This window comes from Passer domesticus, chromosome 30 (assembly GCF_036417665.1).
Source record: "Passer domesticus isolate bPasDom1 chromosome 30, bPasDom1.hap1, whole genome shotgun sequence".
In the NCBI taxonomy this organism is placed as follows: Eukaryota; Metazoa; Chordata; class Aves; order Passeriformes; family Passeridae; genus Passer; species Passer domesticus.
The window spans coordinates 1,547,258-1,565,370 of record NC_087503.1 but is presented as its reverse complement, the minus strand read 5'-3'; the positions used below and the strand labels follow the sequence as shown (position 1 = coordinate 1,565,370).

General features: G+C 51.6%; 1 protein-coding gene and 1 pseudogene across 1 annotated transcript; one reads left to right on the top strand and one right to left on the bottom strand.

The window, feature by feature from the left end:
- The window catches only part of LOC135287561 (zinc finger protein 345-like), a 737,501-nt pseudogene extending 720,202 nt beyond the window's left edge, over positions 1 to 17,299 (bottom strand).
- Positions 4,085 to 4,849, top strand: LOC135287514 (olfactory receptor 14C36-like; the record flags this gene model as incomplete). Its single annotated transcript, XM_064400808.1, has 1 exon — positions 4,085 to 4,849. A coding segment is annotated over one exon (765 nt), but the record flags the coding sequence as incomplete, so codon positions are not given.
- Positions 17,300 to 18,113: the final 814 nt, after the last annotated feature.

The following is an 18,113-nucleotide window of genomic DNA, read 5'->3' as shown; positions in this document are numbered from 1 at the left end:
GTAGCAGCCCCAGTTTGGACTATGTAAACATAAGACAAGAACCAAGCGAACCCTGTATGAAATTTATTGATTGCCTTAAACAGGCACTAGAGAATCAAGTCCAGGATGAAAAGACTCCAAATGAATTACTAAACTCATTGGGGGTAGCCAATGCCAACCTGGAATGTAAGAAAGGGCTGTGTGCCCTTCCACTAGAGATGGAACCCACACTCCTGCAGATGACTGAGGCTGTAATTGCCTCAGGACAGCAGAACACGTAGCGGCCGTAAAAGCCCAGGCCATTGGGCAAGGAGTTGCAGAGGCCCTAGTGGCCATGCCATTCCCCTTGAAGGGGCCCCAGCAACAATTACAGGGCCCAAAAATATGTTTCCAGTGTGGTCAACAAGGACTTTTTATAAAATATTGTGTCTGGGGTAGGGGGATATTTGGTCCCTAACAGAAATCAGCATCAAATGAAGCAGAAGGTTTCTTTTTCAATGGCCCAGTGCAGGTTGGGATGATGATCCACCCTCACAGCGGACCAGGGCAGGCCTGCAGCGGCCTTGGTGGCACCTTGGTGGCACCTTGGGCTTGGCATAGACTTGAGGAGGGTCTATGTTTCCAACAGAGAAACTCAAGAGTTTTAGATTGCTTCAAAGAATTAAAAAGACAAAACCTTTCTTTGGCTGTGTGCAGTCAGACCTCCAAGCAAAGCAGATCCCAAGTGAGTGAGGAGAGACAGGATGGGGATGGGGAATGTGGAGCAAGGTTGTTGACACTGGGTCACAGCTCAAGGCACAGCTTCTCTGACCAAGCCAGACCTCCTTAGGAGAGTCCCTGGATCAATATCAGTCACAGAATGCTTCAATCACCTCTTGTGTAATAAGAACAGCAATAAAAGACATCCTTGAAAATAAGAATACATATTCACTAGAAAATCTTTGAAATATTTCTCCATCAGGAAAACTTCCTGATGAACAGCACTAGACCAGAGGGAAATCAAGGCAGAGCCATGGTTTGTCAGGACTTGCTTGATGCTAATAAGCCCCATGGTGCATGTAGAACTGAGCCCTGGAACCTCAGGATCTGAGAGGAGATTGTACAAGCCTGTCCAGGAGTCAAAGTCAGAAGAAAACCCCAAAGTGTCTCAAAGCATGAATGGGCCCACTGAGGTCCATCCCCAGCACAGGCTCCTCATGGACTCCTTGGAGGAGAGAATTGGAAGCCAGGATGGCACAAAAACTTCTCAAAGACTCAGTGTGAAAAGCAAAATTCGAAGTACCTTAAAAACCTTGAGTATCTCAAAGTATTAATGAGCCCCACTGAGTGTTAATTCAAAGCTCTCAAGGGACTCGTTAAAGCAGATAATTGGGGCCGTGATTGCACAAACCTCTCACAGAGTCTGTATCAAAAGGGAAACACCAAGTACCTTCAAATAACTGAAGTACCTTGAAGCATTAATGAGCCCCACTGAGTGTTGTTACTGACAAAGCCTCTCCAGGGACTAATTAAAGCAGATAATTGGAGCCCATGATTGCAGACACCTCCCAGAGACTCCAAGGCAAAAGCCAAACCTGAAGTCCTTTGAAAAACCTGCAGTTCCTGGGAGCATTTGGGAGCCCCCAGGGCCATTGCTGAGCAAGGCTCCCCAGGGACTCCTTCCAGCAGATCCTTGAGGCCACTGGGATGTGGGCTAGGGGGGAATGCTGAGGGCAGGACAAGGGGCTGACAGTGCCCAGCCTGGCTGGGGCTGTGCCAGGAGGCCCCAGGGCCTCAGGACAAGGTGTCTCCTCCCAGCCCTTGCTGGCACAGACCCTGATGCTGTGCCCCAGGCCACCAAGACTTGGCTTCTCTTTGTCCCCACCTGTCATCACCGCCTGCAGTTCTCTGCTCTGCCTGGGGCCTGGGGACACTTTCTCAGTCGTGTCCCTCAGTGGTACCCATTAAAAGTCCTAGAAACTTTGGAGTTGGATTCTGCCTTGGAGTTCTGGAGAGGTTTCTTCAGCTGCCTCTCAGGGACTGATGTTCAGGGCCTGAGCACAAAGCCCCAGAGGGTCATTAAAGTCCTGGTGCTGTGTCTGTGCTGCTGAGCTGGGCTGGGCTCCTGGCACAGAGGCAGCTCCTGGTAAGCAAGAAGAGCTTCAAAAGCACATTTCTCTTGATGAGCAGCTCTTCTGCCAGCCCAGCAGGGCTGGGGCAATGCCTGCAGCCAGCCCGGGCACAGCCCAGAGGCACAGAGAGCTTCAATCAGTCAGGGCTGGGAAGGTGCTGAGAAGTGCCTGGGGCAGAATCACTGCCAGCCCTTGGCACAGGAACCTCTGGCTACAGGACAATGCAGCTGCAGCTCCTGGATTGATCTCCTAAAGCTGGAACATCCCAATGCCTACAGACTCTGTGAGTACAACTCTGAGTATTGCTGGGGCAGGGGAGGTGAAATGCTCATAAAGCTCTGACATGCTGAGGGGTTCTGATTACTCACAGAATATTTCCAAGACAAGGATTTTTATAAAAATGCAGAAATTTCCCAAGACTTTGTATTAATTTTCCTAGTATTGGAGAATGGCAGGGAGGGGGATAAATATTAAAGGTTGATTATTAATTTTGACAAGTGCCTGAGACATCTGAACTGTTACTTTTAGTGATCAATAAGTTCACAGTAGATCCCTAATGTGCTTTCAGCCTCTCTGTCCATGGACAGCAGCAGCATCACCATTGCTGGACCCATCAGGCTCAGTCTGAGCTGTCCTTTCTCCAAGATGCAAACAGAACCTGCCCCCAGCCAGTTCCCTGCAGACAGGCAGGGTTCTGCTAGGCCAAGGAGAGGGCACAGAGATTTGGGGTCTGTGAGTGCTGGCAGGGAGAGATCAGGCACAGGGAAACACCTGCAGGAGGAAAATCTGCAGGAAGCAGAGAGAAGATCAGGGAAGGAGAGAAAACAAAACCCAGCAATGCTGTGGCAGGGAGAGTTTAGAGATGTCCAGAGGATCCCCTGCAGTGCAGCCCCTCCCTCTGAACAAGCCCCCTGCCTCCTGTCCCCCGGCCAAGCCTCTGCCCTCAGGGCCGGGGCTCCAAGGCGTGAAGCCCCTCCTGTGCAGGCAGAGCTGCAGCACAGCCGTGGGGCAGCTCTGCAGCCCCGGGCCCAGTTCCCTCTGCAGAGCACAGGGCTGGGAGCAGCTGCCCGGCCCTGGGGGCTCTGGGAGGGGGCACAGCTGGCTCAGGGTGACGCTGTCCCCAGTGCCCAGCTCTTGGCAATGCTGTCAGTGCAGCCAGGCAAGGAGCTGCATCTCCCTTCATCCAATGCCAGCATAAGGACACTTGGAAGTGTCCCTGAGATTTCAGTCCAAGCTGGGAGCTTCAATCCAGGGTGCAAACCTGTCCTAGAGCATCTCTGAGTGATAAGATTGATGGGGAAAGGCAGAGGTGTTCTGACACTGAAAATGCTGCTGGGTTGGTGAAATGCGCAACGTGAGTCCGTGGCTACAAATGTGGAGCTGGGTTGTGGTGGATCCATCTGCTCTCAGCAGTACCTGCAGACACTTTAGGGGAAGCATGGAAAGGTGGTCATCCTCTCCAGAGAAAGGTTCAAGCCCTGAGAAATTCTGAACAGGTGAAAAGGACAGACCATTTCCCTTCACTCTCCACTCATCACTTTGCCTCACAGGACTTGCTCTGCCCTCCCTGGGGGAAGCAGAAATGCTAAGGGTTTCTGATGTCCAGAGAATACCAGGAGGGAGATGGGGGAAGCTTATGAAGAAAACTTCAGAACTCTTAAACACAGAAGCATGTCCGTGTGTGTTATAGAGGAGGGTCTACGGGAAATAGCTTTGATTTTGGTTACAGGTATCTCCTCTAACTCTTCACTGTCCTTTCTCCATGAACAGGTCCCCATGTGCAGCCCCAGCAAATGTCCAACAGCAGCTCCATCAGCCACTTCCTCCTGCTGGCATTGGCAGACACGCGGCAGCTGCAGCTCCTGCACTTCTGCCTCTTGCTGGGCATCTCCCTGGCTGCCCTCCTGGGCAATGGCCTCATCATCAGCGCCGTAGCCTGCGGCCACCACCTGCACACGCCCATGTTCTTCTTCCTGCTCAACCTGGCCCTCAGCGACCTGGGCTCCATCTGCACCACTGTCCCCAAAGCCATGCACAATTCCCTCTGGGACACCACCACCATCTCCTATACAGGGTGTGTTGCACAGGTTTTTTTTTTTGTCTTCTTCATTTCAGCAGAGCTTTGTCTCCTGACCATCATGTGCTACGACCGCTACGTGTCCATCTGCAAACCCCTGCACTACGGGACCCTCCTGGGCAGCAGAGCTTGTGCCCACATGGCAGCAGCTGCCTGGGCCAGTGCCTTTCTCTATTCACTGCTGCACACAGCCAATACATTTTCTCTGCCCCTGTGCCATGGCAATGCCCTGGGTCAGTTCTTCTGTGAAATCCCACAGATCCTCAAGCTCTCCTGCTCCAAATCCTATCTCAGGGAACTTGGGCTCATTGCTGTTAGTTTCTGTTTAGGACTTGGCTGTTTTGTGTTCATTGTTTTCTCCTATGTGCAGATCTTCAGGGCTGTGCTGAGGATCCCCTCTAAGCAGGGACGGCACAAAGCCTTTTCCACCTGCCTCCCTCACCTGGCCGTGGTCTCCCTGTTCCTCAGCACTGTAGCATTTGCCTACCTGAAACCCCCCTCCATCTCCTCCCCATCCCTGGATCTGTCCCTGTCAGTTCTGTACTTGGTGGCTCCTCCAGCCCTGAACCCCCTCATCTACAGCCTGAGGAACCAGGAGCTCAAGAAAACTCTCAGGCAACTGATAACGAGATGCTTTTCATCTACCACACATTGCACGATTCTGTCTGTCAATGGCTTCTAGTGCACATCATGACAGGTCAAGTCTCTCGTTATTTATATTTCTTCCATTTCTGATGCTATTGTCTTCATACCAACGATGGTATTCATTACATCCAACTTAATTATCCCTACTTGTTTTGTAACCCAAAATGTTCATGTAAATGAGTATCACAATGTATGTAATTGAAATAAATGAACTTGCACCAATGTTTCTGGAATTTTTTTACTGTCCCCATCAGAGTAGCACTGAACAGAAATGGGCACAGCTTTGTGGCTGCCCCAGCTTTGGGATGGGCCCTGGGCCTGGAGCAGGAGCAGCTCTTGAGGGCCCCAAGGCCAGGGCTCTCATGCTGCCCTGGGCACATGGGATGGCAGCAGGGGCTGCAGAGCTCTCAGCACCTGAGCCAGAGGGGAACAGGGCAGCCAGGGAGCCTCCTTTGGCCTTGGCCCAGCACCTTCCCCCATGGCTAGGGCTGAGTCCTGTGTGAGCTGCAGCTGCTGCTGTGCCCTTGGCAGGGGCTGAGGCCATGGGGCCAGTGGCCAGAGCAGCCTGGCCTGAGCAGAGCTGTGGGGCCAGAGCCATCTGGGCTGGGCTGGGGAGAGACCCTTGGTGCTGCCCAGAGCTCAGGACAGCTGGCAGAGCTTGCAGGGAGCTGGGCTGGGCTCAGAGAGCCTGCCCCAGAAACCATCAGTGTCCATCTCAGCCTGGCTGAGCGTGCAGGGGCAGGACTCAGCCCAGGCTGTGTGGGGCAGGGCCAGCGCCTGTGCAAGGCATTGAAAACAGGCAAGTGCCCCAGAGAGGAGGCTGCTCTCTGCCCGTGGGGGCATGGACAGAGCAGGGAGGGGGCCCAGGACATTTGTCACTGCCAGCCTCTGTCCCCAGGCCTTGGCAGCCCTGGCTGCTGAGCCCAGCTTTGCCCTGGGCTGAGTTTGGCTGTGGCCCAGCTCCATCCTCCTGCGGGGCTCAGGGCCTGTTCCCGGCCATGGCCAGCCCTGGCCAGCCTCTCTGCTGGCCCAGAGGCCGGCAGAGCCCGGGGCAGGGCTGTCTGTGCAGGCCCACAGGTGCCAGGGGCTCTGCAGGAGCTGGCAGAGTCTGCCCAGCAGGGAGGCCATGGGGCACAGAGCCCCAAGGCTGCTGTGGGCAGCACGGCACAGGGGCCGTTCCCAGCTGCAATGCTCCTGGCCTGGGCTGGGCCTGCACAGGGGCTGGGCCACCATGGCTGGGCCAGCACAGGGCCACCAAGGGGCCATGCAGCCGCTGCCGGGGCTGACAGCAAGGCCAGGCACACACAAGCAATTGCTGAGCATGGCCTGCTCTGGCCAGGGCTGACTGTGCCACAGGCAGAGCTCAGCTGCCCTTGGGGGCTGCAGGAACACTCAGGAGCCCAAAGAGCCTCCATGGCTGTGCTGGAGACCAGGGCTGGAGCAGGGAAATGCAGGGCTGCTGCGGGATGGGGAGGGCATTGAATTCCAGCACACACCTCAGTTCTCTGATGATCCCAGCACCATGCTGGGCCCTGTTTCAGGCTGGAGCAGAGCAGATGTTGATGGGACAGGAGTCCTGCGGGGCTGTCAGGGACCTGCAGCTTGCCAGGTGCTCTGCTCTCCCTCAGGTGCTCTCGGAGAGATCCAATCCCTGCTGGGCACCTCAGGGCACAAGTGGCACTGCCTGTTCATGGGCACACAGCTGATGTCTGCCTGGAAAGGGGCACAGGTTTTAACAGTTGTTAGTTTCATAATATACAAGCAAACCTTTATTGTCTGGGTCACTTGAGTACTTTGAAGAAATGGCAAAGTTTTCCCACCAGAAGCAGGAATTTCCTGGATCTCATGGATTCTTCTACTCATGGCAGGAGAAGAAATTCTGATCTTCCTCTCTTCTTGAGCCACCAATATTAAGTCTAATATTTCATGACCCCGTCCTTCAGGTGTTTCCAGTACTCCTGTTAAAATGGTCATGTCTAAGGACATCTCTTCATTTAGAGCAGCTGGATCTATGCCCTTCCCCTTGTTCCCGGATTTCTCCTTGCAGCTGTTCTCTGGTCATTCCAATGTGTGTCCTTCGACTGGCTTCATGCTTTGAGCTTCAGGGAGTTGCCCAATTTCTCTGAAGTTTAAATACCTCCCTAGTTAGCATCTTACATGTAGTTTTATCTTTTCTATCAGCTCTTCTTAAGTCTCTGTCTAAAATCCTCCCTGTATGGCAATCCCTCATGGATGGTGGACATGTCAGATGTTGCTGGGATGTCACAAAAAACTTAGAGAAGGGGTTTGATATTTCTTAAATTTTATCATGTTCACATTTATTATATTGGCCATGAAGAGAAACCCTTCTCTACCTCTGAGTTTCATCAGTCCCTGGTCCCTCCAAGGACACAAAACTTATCACTTGTGGTTCCCACTCCAGGGGCTGCACTTGGACCTCCCTCCATAGCCAGAGCAGAGCTCCCTTGTCCCAGAAAGTCCCTGGCAATGCAGGGATGAAGGAAGCAGGACAGGCTGTGGGGATCAGGGGCAGGGCACTGCCAGGGAGAAGAATGACTTCTGCATTTGATGGAGCTGTGCCTTCCCTTGGCTTTGTTGGCTGACAAGCAATGAACATCCCTCTGTGTCTCGGGCAGCTCCTTCTCCAAGGAAAGCAGGTGGGAGTTGGAGCCAAGGAGCTGAAAGCTGCAGTTGCAGCCTGGGCTGGAGGGAGTTCAGATTTGCACAAGGCTGCTCTGAGTGCCAGGGCTTGGATGGGGGAAATGGTGGGGTGGGGGTAGGGACAGAGTCTGATTGATTGTCAGCCATGAAGTGTCTTGATTTTCATATCTATTCAGACTGCATGAGGAGGTACTTGGATTCAGTGTCAATTGGAGACTGCACATATCAATTTATGATCAGGAAAAAAAAAACTAAACAAAAACTAAAAAACATTTTCTCCTTGTCTTTTTAAAAAGAATATGTTTAGCTTGAGTACGCTATTGAAATCTGTGTAATTAACCACAAATTATTTGAAAACTTAAATAGAATTATTCCCAAAGGCTTGGCTTGTTAAGGTGTTCTGAATGTTAATGAGCCCTGGGACACTGAATTCCTGCACTGAAGAGCTGAAGGCTGAACAAGCCTCTGGAGCAGTGAAATCCAGCAGCAGCCTCCAAGTTGCTGAGGATGTCAGCAGCCCCCACTGAGGCCATCCCTGCCCAGAGACCGTGGGGGAATGGGCAGACAAGGAGAGCGTCACTGGGGCTGGGCCAGCAGAACTCTGAGGCAGCAGCAGCTCCAGCTGGGAAATGGAGAGTGGAATGTGGCTGGGAAAGCCCTGCCTGGGCTGTGCCAAGCAGGACAGACAAGCCCAGACTCCCATCCTCCAAACACCTCTCTCAGTGAGACTTTAAAAGGAATTACAATTGTTTGTGTACCGTGAGTTGGACTCACTAGAGAAATACTGACAAGAGATTCTCAGGAGCTCAAATTAATAAAATAGCTTTTACTGCGCACTTTATAAAATCAGAGAAACTTTAGTAAAAGGTTTATTATCATATTATAGTTGTTTTGGTTTGTTAATGTAAGATTTTCTAATCTTGAGATTTCTTAGTTAATGTATTGATGAGTGTGGTGGGTTTTATTGTCGGTTAATTATTTATGTTTTTTTTTTTTTTTGTGAAATTGGATTAGGAGAAAGGTAAAGAAGGTTTCAAATTTTAAGTGGATATAAAGAAAATTTTATTATAAGTAAATAAAGGAAAAATGTAGTAAGAATTCAAATAAACTCTTTAGAACACTTTTTTGCTTTAGACCTTTTTTTTTACTGACTGTTTAAAAACTAAACTTGAAATTTCTAGTTAGTTTATTCTTTCTAGAATAGTCTTTTTTAGTTTTCTTAGGGAGAGAAATTTTTCTTGTTAAGGTTTGGTGATTTGCTTTACAAGAGGAAAAACTAGATTTTTTTTTGTGGCTCTTAATTTTGTCATGGATAACAGTTGTCTGGGGAACTTTGTTATTGTGAAGTTGGTTTTATTGCTACAAGGTTTTTTTACAGCTTGTTGATGGGCCATGTTGACGTATGGGGTACTGTTTTAAAGATGAGTTCCTTAAAGGTAAAAGTTTTTATTACTTACTTTTAAAATTACTTATATGTCTGGGAATAGAGATTTTCTCTTGGGGGTACTGGACTACTTTTTTTTTCTGTTTAAACTTTTGATGAAATTACAGTTATTTTAACATTTGTTTATTTGAATATGCAGGTTTTTGTTTGATATTAATTTATTTTTTTATAGTTTTATGTGTTATAAAGAAAAAGAGATTTTTCTCCATAGTTTATAAGATTATTTTCTTTTTAAGATTAAGGTATTTTTTCTGTTTTTTGGTTTTTTTTATTTGGGATTTAAATTCTTCTTTACTGACTTTGATGGTTTCATGTTTTTTTTTATATGCTTCTATTTTGTTTTTTGGTTTTTTTTTTTTACTCGAGGGAGGATTGAAGTATTGAAAGGATTAACACCTGACCTGCTGGTAACTTCTGGTGGGAGTTGTGCTTGGGATATGTTAGGACTGGTTTTATGGTTGGTTTTTGTGGTTTTTTGTGTTTAATTTTAGTTGTAGGGTTATTTTGTATGTGTTCTAGTTTGTAGGTGTTTGGTTTTAGTTGTGTTGGGGGAGGGCACTTGATGGCAATATTTTAACAAATTCAATTGACCTATCTGGTCAAAGCTGAATTGGACAGCCTGCAAGGGTGATGGGTTTTTCTTAATGGTGTAGTATAGTATACTAAAGTGATTGATCAGCCTTCTGGAATAATGGAGTTGTCAATGCTAATTATTAATTACCCAGCAGGAACCCATGCTATGATAAAGCACAGAGCCTTTCCCAGTGTTTTGGGGACAGGTGAGAGGTGACCGTCATGAAACCATTGCCAGCCAGACTTGACCTGGCAATATTCTTACAGGAACAATGCCTAGATATAAGGAAATTTGGAGGTGAAATCCCAATTGTGGCCGTATGTTCCTGGAGGAGAAGGAGAGTTCTTTACCACACAGAGCACCAGTGTTTCAGCAGCAGATAAGATGTGACATACCAAGGTCAGTTGGACCAGTCAGGCAGTCTACAGGAGGCCAAACCAGCCAGAGCTGTTCTGTGTCCCCTTGGTTCTATGGGGCCCCATAGTGTCACAATGACACCTTGGTTACACAAGGCCTTGCAGTGTCACAATGGTGCCTTGAATCCATGGGGCCCCGCAGTGTCATAATGATGCCTTGATTCCATGGGGTTCAGCAGGGTCACATTGGCCCCTTGGTTCAGTGAGGTCACACAATGTCAGAATGGACCCTAGGTTCCACCAGACCCCATTGTGTCACAATGGTCCCAATGATTCCATGGGACCTTGCAGTGTCGCAATGGTCTCCTTGGTTCCACAGGCCCTGCAATGGCACGTGGCTTCTCTGTTCCATGAGCCCTGATGTGTCACAATGGACCTTTGGACCCTGGGGGTTTGCAGTGTCACAATGGTCGCCTTTGCCTTCACAATGTCACAATGGACCATTGATGACAGGAAGCCCCTCTGTGTCACCCTGGAGCTTTGGTTCCATGCAGCCCTGCAGCGTCACAATGGTCTCCTTTGGCTCCACAGTGTCACAATGGACCACTGATGGCACAAGGCCTCACAATGTCACAGTGGACCTTTGGTTGCATGCAGCCCTGCAGTGTCACAAAGGCCTCTGTTTCACAAGGCCCCACAGTATCACAATGGTCCTCTTGGTTCTGTGGGGATCCGCAGTGTCACAATGGTCTCACAGCGTCACAAAGCTTTGCTTATTCCACGGGGCCTCATAGTGTCACCATGGTCTCCATGATCCCATAAGTCCCCTCAATGTCACATTGGCCCCCTGGTTCCACGAGGCTGTGAAGAGTCTTAATGGTCTCTCCATGGTTCTATGAGGCCTTGCAAAGTCACAATTATCTCCACAATTTTCCATGATGTCCCATAGTGTCACCATGGTACTTTGGTCTCACAGGGCCCCACAGTGTCACAATGGTCCCTTGGTGTCACAGGGCCCCACAGTGTCACCATGGTCCCTTGGTCTCACAGGGCCCCACAGTGTCACAATGGTTCCTTGGTCTCACAGGGCCCCACAGTGTCACCATGGTCCCTTGCTTCCATGGGCCCGGTGCTGCTGCATTCCCCCCTCCCCTTCTCAGGCCGCCCTGCCAGCTCAGAAATGCTCCTTGGGCCTTGGCCTTGGCCAACAGCCCCTGGGCTCAGCTCCTCTGCAGCTCAGCACAAACACTGTCTGCTCCAGGCACTGCTGTGCCCAACCAGCTCCTGCTTGCTGTAGGAGCAGCCCTGGGAACTGGTTTTGTTCCCTCAGTGGCACAACATCCCTGTTCTCACACTGCCAAAGAAAGCTGTTGATGCCAAGTGCGGCCAGGATGAACCATTGCTGTGACTGCAGCCCCTCTCTCGGGGCCGTACAAACAGCGCTGCAAAAGGAGCCCCTTGGAGCTCTCCTGGGCCAGCGACTCCCTCTGAGTGGGGCCTCTCCCAGCCGGGAACTCTCCCGTTTGCTGCACTCGGGGATCCCTGAACAACGAGGGAGCCTCGGCCGATCCCCCCACTCCTCCAGGCTCAACCCTTCACCCGCTGGGGAGATGCCAAAGCATCCACAGGGAGCATTTCCTGCCCTCGGGGGAATTTCTCACAGGTGTGTGCACACAAGAGTGCCTGTGCTGGGGAAATGTGGCAGAAATGCTGCTCTCGGAGGGGTTGGAGTGCCTTGGATAGCTGAGTCAGTCAGGCCTGTAAGTAAAGTTAGGTCACGAGGTCTAAGCTAAGGTAAATGCTTCTAAGAGGTTTTCTTTTGCTAAGTTGTTAGGTTTAATTTATTAGCTAAGATAACTATTGTTAATTGTTATTCCACTGTTAAATTATTGAGGCATAGGTTATAAATGAGGTTAAAGACTGTAAAGTGTTGTTCTTTTGCTAAATTGTGAAGTTTACGGTAGAAGTTAAGGCTAAAGTATAAATTAAGTCCTATTAAGTTTGAGCTCTGTTCACCTTTTAGATCATATTCCTTTTATCCTTGCCCTCACTGTCCTTGTGTCACACACACACCTACACAGGGACAGTTCTTGGTTCATTTCTGCTTTATTTGCCTGGACTTGGTTTGGGTTTTGTTGTTGTTTTGTTTCTTTGGTGTGCCTGAAATGTCCAGTCAGGAGCAGAGTGACTCTTGACAAGGAACTTTGTGGTGCTGTCCCTTAATATTAAGTCTGGTTTTTGCTGATCCCTTGCAGGGATTTTTTCAGTGCTCTCAAGCCCTCGTTCGTAACAGGGTGAAGGAGCCCTGGCCCAGGCTCTGACCCTGGGGGACACGGGGATGCTGCCGGGGGGTCCCTGTCCCCTGTCCCACCCCCCAGGGCCCCGGCCCTCTGTCCCCATGTCAGGCTCTGGGGTCGATCTCGTGGAATATCCTCTGGGGGAGGCTGCGGCACCGGGGGCAGGGGGACCCGGGGGGACAGGGGACCCCACTGTGCACGGGCAGCGTTGGACTGCTCTGGGGGAACTGTGAGGGGGGCTGGGGCAGAGTGACCTCCCCAGTGACCTCACACAGCCCCGTGATGTCACACGGCCCCTGTGATGTCACACAGCCTCTGTGATGTCACCCAGCCCCTTTGTGATGACACACAGCCCCTTTGTGATGACATAGCCCTCATTATGATGTCACAGTTAATCTTGTGATATTACACATCCTCCCCTGGGATGTCACACAGCCATTCTGTGATGTCACAACCCCTCTGTGATGTCACACAGATACCCTGTGATGGCAGAATCCATTCTATGATGTCACAGCCTATGATGTCACAGAGCCTACTCTATGATGTCACAGGCAACTCAGTGATGACACACACTACTGCTCTGTGATGTCACAGCTTGCTATGTGATGTCACAAAGGCCCGTTCATGATATCACCGGGCCAGTACTGTTGTGTCACTCTGTGATACCATACAGGTGCACTGCAATGTCACAGAAGGTTCAGTGATGTCACAAAGTCACCTGTGATGTCACAGTCTGTTCGGTGATGTCACATCTGGCTCTATGATGTTACTCAGTCACCCAGTGATGTCACAACCCACTCTCTGATGTCACAGAGCCACCCTCCATGATGGCAGAGGCTGCTCCATGGCCCCACATCCTACTCTGTGACATCCCAGCCAGCTCTGTGATGTCACAACACCTTCAGTGATGTCAAAAAACCATGCCAGTGATGTCATACTGACACTCTGTAATGTCACAGCACACAATTTGACCTCACAGCCATACAGCCATGCCATGATGTCACAGCTTGCTCTGTGATGTCACACCATCTCCTCTATGATGATGTACTTGCCCAATGACCTCACACAGCCCACTCTGTGCAGTCACACAGCCCCTTGCTGACATCACAGCTGCTCTGTGCCTCCATGACACAGCCACAGAGGTGCTGCTGTGACACAGCCCCCTCTGGACATCCCCCAGCCCCTGCCATTGCTGAGCACCTGTCAGCTCTGTCTGTGCCCTGCTGCTGTCCCTGAGCTGCCCTGGCAGTGCCCCAGCCCTGCTGGGCTGTGCACAGGAGCTGCTCCTGGCCAGAGCTGTCTCTCTGCAGCGCTGCCCTTGACAGGAGCTGCCTCTGGGCCAGGAGCCCGGCCCAGCTCAGCAGCACAGACACAGCAGCAGGACTTGAATGACCCTCTGGGGCTTTGGTGCTCTTTGTGTCTGCCATGGCCAAAGTGCTGCCCAAGTTGGCTCTGTCAGGGCCTTGCAGCTGCTGCCCATCCCTGTGCCCTGTGCAGCCCAGGCTGTCCTACGGTGTCCCTGCCCTGCGCCTCTGTCCCTGCAGGCTGTCGTCATCCCCCGGCTGCCCCACCTGGCTGGCCCCTTCCTTTGCTGACAGCTCTGCCTCCTGCCTGCCTCTGCCTGCCCACACAAAGCCTTGGGCTGCTCCAGGCTTCTTCTGGGTGATGTGTTGCGCCACAGCCTTGCCCTGGCAGTGAAATGTTTTTCTCCTGGTGTCCAGTCTGGGCCTCCTCAACTGCTCTTAACATGATTATTTCTTCTTCAGGCTCATTCCCACTATGAAGAAAAGCTCCAGCCTCTCTGAAACCACCCTGCACTCCCTCCCGGACTACTCTTGTTCTGTCCTCAGTCTCCCGCCAGTGACCCCAGAGCTGCAGCCTCCTCCCTGCTGGTTATGTGATGAGGCCTCCAAACCCCATCTTGGGAGATTTTTGGGTCCTCTCCAAGGTCTGTGAAAATAGAAGAATAGTGGTTCCAAATCTTGCAGTGACAGGACAAGGGTCAATATCTTTCAATTGAATGAGGGTGGATTTACGTTTTTAGAAGGAGGAAATATTTTACAATGAGGAGAGTGCACCAAACTGCAAATGTGTTCTTCCACAGAACTGGATTCCTCATCTCAGGAATTATCCAAAAGCAGGAGCTTTGTGCAACCTGACCCAGTGAAACCCTCTCATCCCCAAGGACAGAATTCCTGTTGTGTGGGTTCTCTGCTGTGCTGGGTGCCCTCACAACGCTTCTGGCCAGAATGTCTGCTGAGGGCAGCCAGGCTGCTGCAGGGGCAGTGACCTCACAGCCATCACCATGGCAGCCCTGTGCCCTGGGCCCGGCTCTGCCCTTTCCTCTGCCCCTGCCTTGTCTCTGCTGGCATGAAGAGTTTTCTCCTTCATATCTTGTCCCCAAAGTGCTGGGGCCAATGGCTTCCCAGGCAGGCTCCTGGAGCAGAAGTGGCTTTTCAGAGCCCAGGCAGAAATGAGCCCTGAGGCAGCAGCTCTGCAGTGCTGGCCACCAGGCCGGGCTGCCAAGGGAGGCTTCTGGCCATGCCCTGCAAGCAGCTGCTGCTGCCAAGGTGCCTTTGGTGCCTCAGGCTCTGCCTGGCACAGCTCCCAGCACGCCACTCTGCCCTTGTGCCCGAGCCCTTCCCTGTGCTGGGGCTGGCCTGGGGCTTTTCCTGCAGCGGGACCTGCCCTGCTCCTGGCACAGGAAAGGCAGTTCCTGCTGGAGCAGGAGGGTCTGTATGCAATGGGCTCCAACAACTCCAGCCAGGCCCTGTTGACTTCAAAATTGCTTCCTAGAGCAGAATATTCTAATAATTGTTATAGTTCCTATACTGTGGAGTAAATAACTTCTTTTTAAATTTACTCTGTGGTATAAATAAGCCATTGTGTCTAATGATGATCAGAATCAATCAGAGCTGTATTTATATAAATATATGTGGTATTCCATCATTAATCCTGTGGGACAAATTGCGTTAAAGTTCAATTTCACCTGTCCAATCTTTTACAACTTTTGGCACAGTCTGGGGCTGGGATTGGATCCAGCTGCTCCCAGTCTCCTGTATTAAAAGGAATTTTAGAAGACTAGGGGCCCTGCAGGGGTATGAGGATCCACGGTGGGTGGGTGTTGGGTGTCATTTCTCCATGTCATGACTCAACAGGGATTTCTCTAATAAAGAAATAAAGCTTTTGCCTGAAGCTCCCACTGTGACCATGACTGGAGCCCCTATGAGTGTCTGGGACATCCCGGCTCCTTGGCAGCCTGGGGACTCCTGGGATGTCACCGTGAAGCCCCTGTGAGTGCCTGCGACAGATCGGTGCTTTTGCAGCCCAAGGTGCCCTGGGATGTCACCATGGAATGGCTGGGACTGCCTCTGACCACACGGCTCTTTATCATCCCCAGAAACCCCTGGGAGGTGTCCATGGAGCCCCTGTCTCTGCCTGTGACCTTCCAGCTCTTGAACAGCCTGGAGACTCTTGGAAAGTCCCCATGGAACCCCTGTGACAAATCTGATCCTTAGCGGGCAACCATCACCAGCCCCATTCCTCGGTCAGTTTTCATGGCAACCATCACCAGGCCCCTGTTCCCCCAGATGCACAGAATTGGCTGAGCTGGGAGGGACCCATCAGGATCCTGGAGTCCAACTGCTGGCCCTGCACAGGACACCCCAACAATGCCAGCCTGGGCCTGGCAGTGCTGGCCAAACGCTGCTGGAGCTCAGAGGGCCCTGGAGCTGGGAGCCTTCCCTGGGGAGCCTGGGCACTGCCCCAGCAGCCTCTGGGGAAAAACCTTTTCCTGAGATCCAACCTCAGCCTGCCCCGACTCAGCTGCAGCTGTTCCCTCCAGTCCTGTCCCTGGGCACCAGAGGGAAGAGGTTCCCACAGCCCCAGCCAGGAACCCGCTCCCAAGGCTGTTGCCACGGCCACCAGGGCAGGGACCTGCTGGGATGCTCATTTTCCATGGGCCAGGGTTCAGGAATGGGATTCCCCAATTTCCTGCTTCTGCTAAAACTGTGCTGCTGCTTGCTGCCCTCCCACCTCCCATGGAAAGCACAAAAGGCAAAGATCCCAGGCTGGGAAAACAACAATTTACTGGGAAAAGCAATGTGATTACATCGGGGCACAAAGCCCTTACGTTGCAGTCACGCCTCTCGCAGGGCTCCCCTTACCGGTGACTCCGCAGGTGTCTGGTGTAGTTAGAGCTGTCTGAGAAGCTCTTCCCACACTGGGGACACTCGTAGGGCCTCTCCCCAGTGTGGATGCGCCGGTGGGTGACGAGGTGGGAGTTTTGCTTGAAGTCCTTGCCACAGTCAGGGCAGCAGAAGGGCCTCTCATCTGTGTGAATTCGCTCATGCAAAAGGAGATGGGACCTGGCGTAAAATCTCTTCCCACATGTGGGGCAGTCATAGGGAAGCTCTCCAGTGTAGATGCGCTGATGGCTGAGGAGATTAGAGTTGGTGTGAAACTTCTTCTGGCACTCAGGACACTCATAGGGCCTCTCCCCAGTGTGGATGCGTTGGTGGTTCATGAGGTGAGACCTCCGGCTGAAGCCCTTCCCACATTCCCCACACTCGTAGGGCCATTCCCCAGTGTGGATCATCTGGTGGCGGATCAGGGTGCTGCTCTGCCTGAAGCTCTTCCCACACTCCAAGCACTTGTAGGGCTGCTCCCCATCATGAAGCTTCTCACAGACCACCAGCTCTGAGCTCTGGCTGAAGCTCTGTCCACCTTCCTGGCCCAGGGTGGGTCTTTCCTCCTCAGAGCACCCTGGGCTGGATTTGAAGCCCCTCATCCTGAAGGATCTCGGGGAAATATCCTTCTTGTTAAATTCATGTGCAGTAGAGCTGCTCAACACAGCCTCTTCCACGAGTTTCTGCCGTGGGGATTTGTCCTCCCTGGTCTCCATCCTCAGCTCCTTGTCTGCGGAAGGCAGGGCAAGGGGAGGATGGGATTTGCCTCCATGCCACAGGGAAGGGGAAGGAGATCCCCCATGAGTATCCCCGGCAGGACGGCATTGGCAGCAGGGTTGTCCTGCAGCTGGGGGCCATGCTGGGCTGGGAGTTGGAGCAGAAGAGAGGGGGAAAGGGGCACTGACTTCCTCCTCACCTACCTGGTGGTCCCAGGGAATCTTCCTCTTCCTCACAGCTTCCTCCTCCATCGGGTGATGGTTTTGGGATTGGAAATTCTGCTTAGGGATGAAAACAAGAGATGAGTACATTGAGTTTTGTAGTGGTTTGAGGGCAAACCAGGGGGAGAATCTAAGACAGAATTACAATTTAATAAGAAAATTAAGATCAGGGCAATGATACAGAAACACTGCCTTAAACTGACACAGTCAGGATGTAACCTGACACCCTGTTGCTCAGGGTGGTGGCAGCAGTCCCAATAAATGGTGGCTGCTGTTCTGTTGCAGTGATGAATGTGATTCTGTCAAAGCAGTGATCCTGTAGTAGGGTCTGGTCTTCCTCTGAAGGTCCAGTGGTGCTTATGGAGCTCTTGTCCTCTGGGAATCCAGTAGCCAAGGTGCTCCTGGGGCTGTAAGCCTCAGTTTATATCCAGGTAGGAATGCTTGGCTCCTCCCCCTGGGCGGAGCATCCCACAATGGGATGATGTAATTCTATCAGTCCTGCAGGGACACTCAATGGGCCATGAACAGAAGATAGCCCCTGCAGGGCGTTATCAGGGCTGAGTCATGGAAGAGATAAAGAACACTGCCCTGCCTGTGTATAACAGTTTATGAAGATGGTGACTGAAAACATGCATTTGGTTACATCTTATACTGTAACCTGAAACAGTGGGGTAATACCTGCTGGGGGAGTGAACACCACCCCCCTTACCCAAACTGGCTCAGGTGTAAAACTCCCACCCCAGGAAGTCCACGCACACAGGGGACAATGTCACACTTGCCCCACCCCAGTGAGGCTCTCTGTCCCTGTCTCTTGCTCTCCCCCCTTTTCTCTTTCTTTTCATCT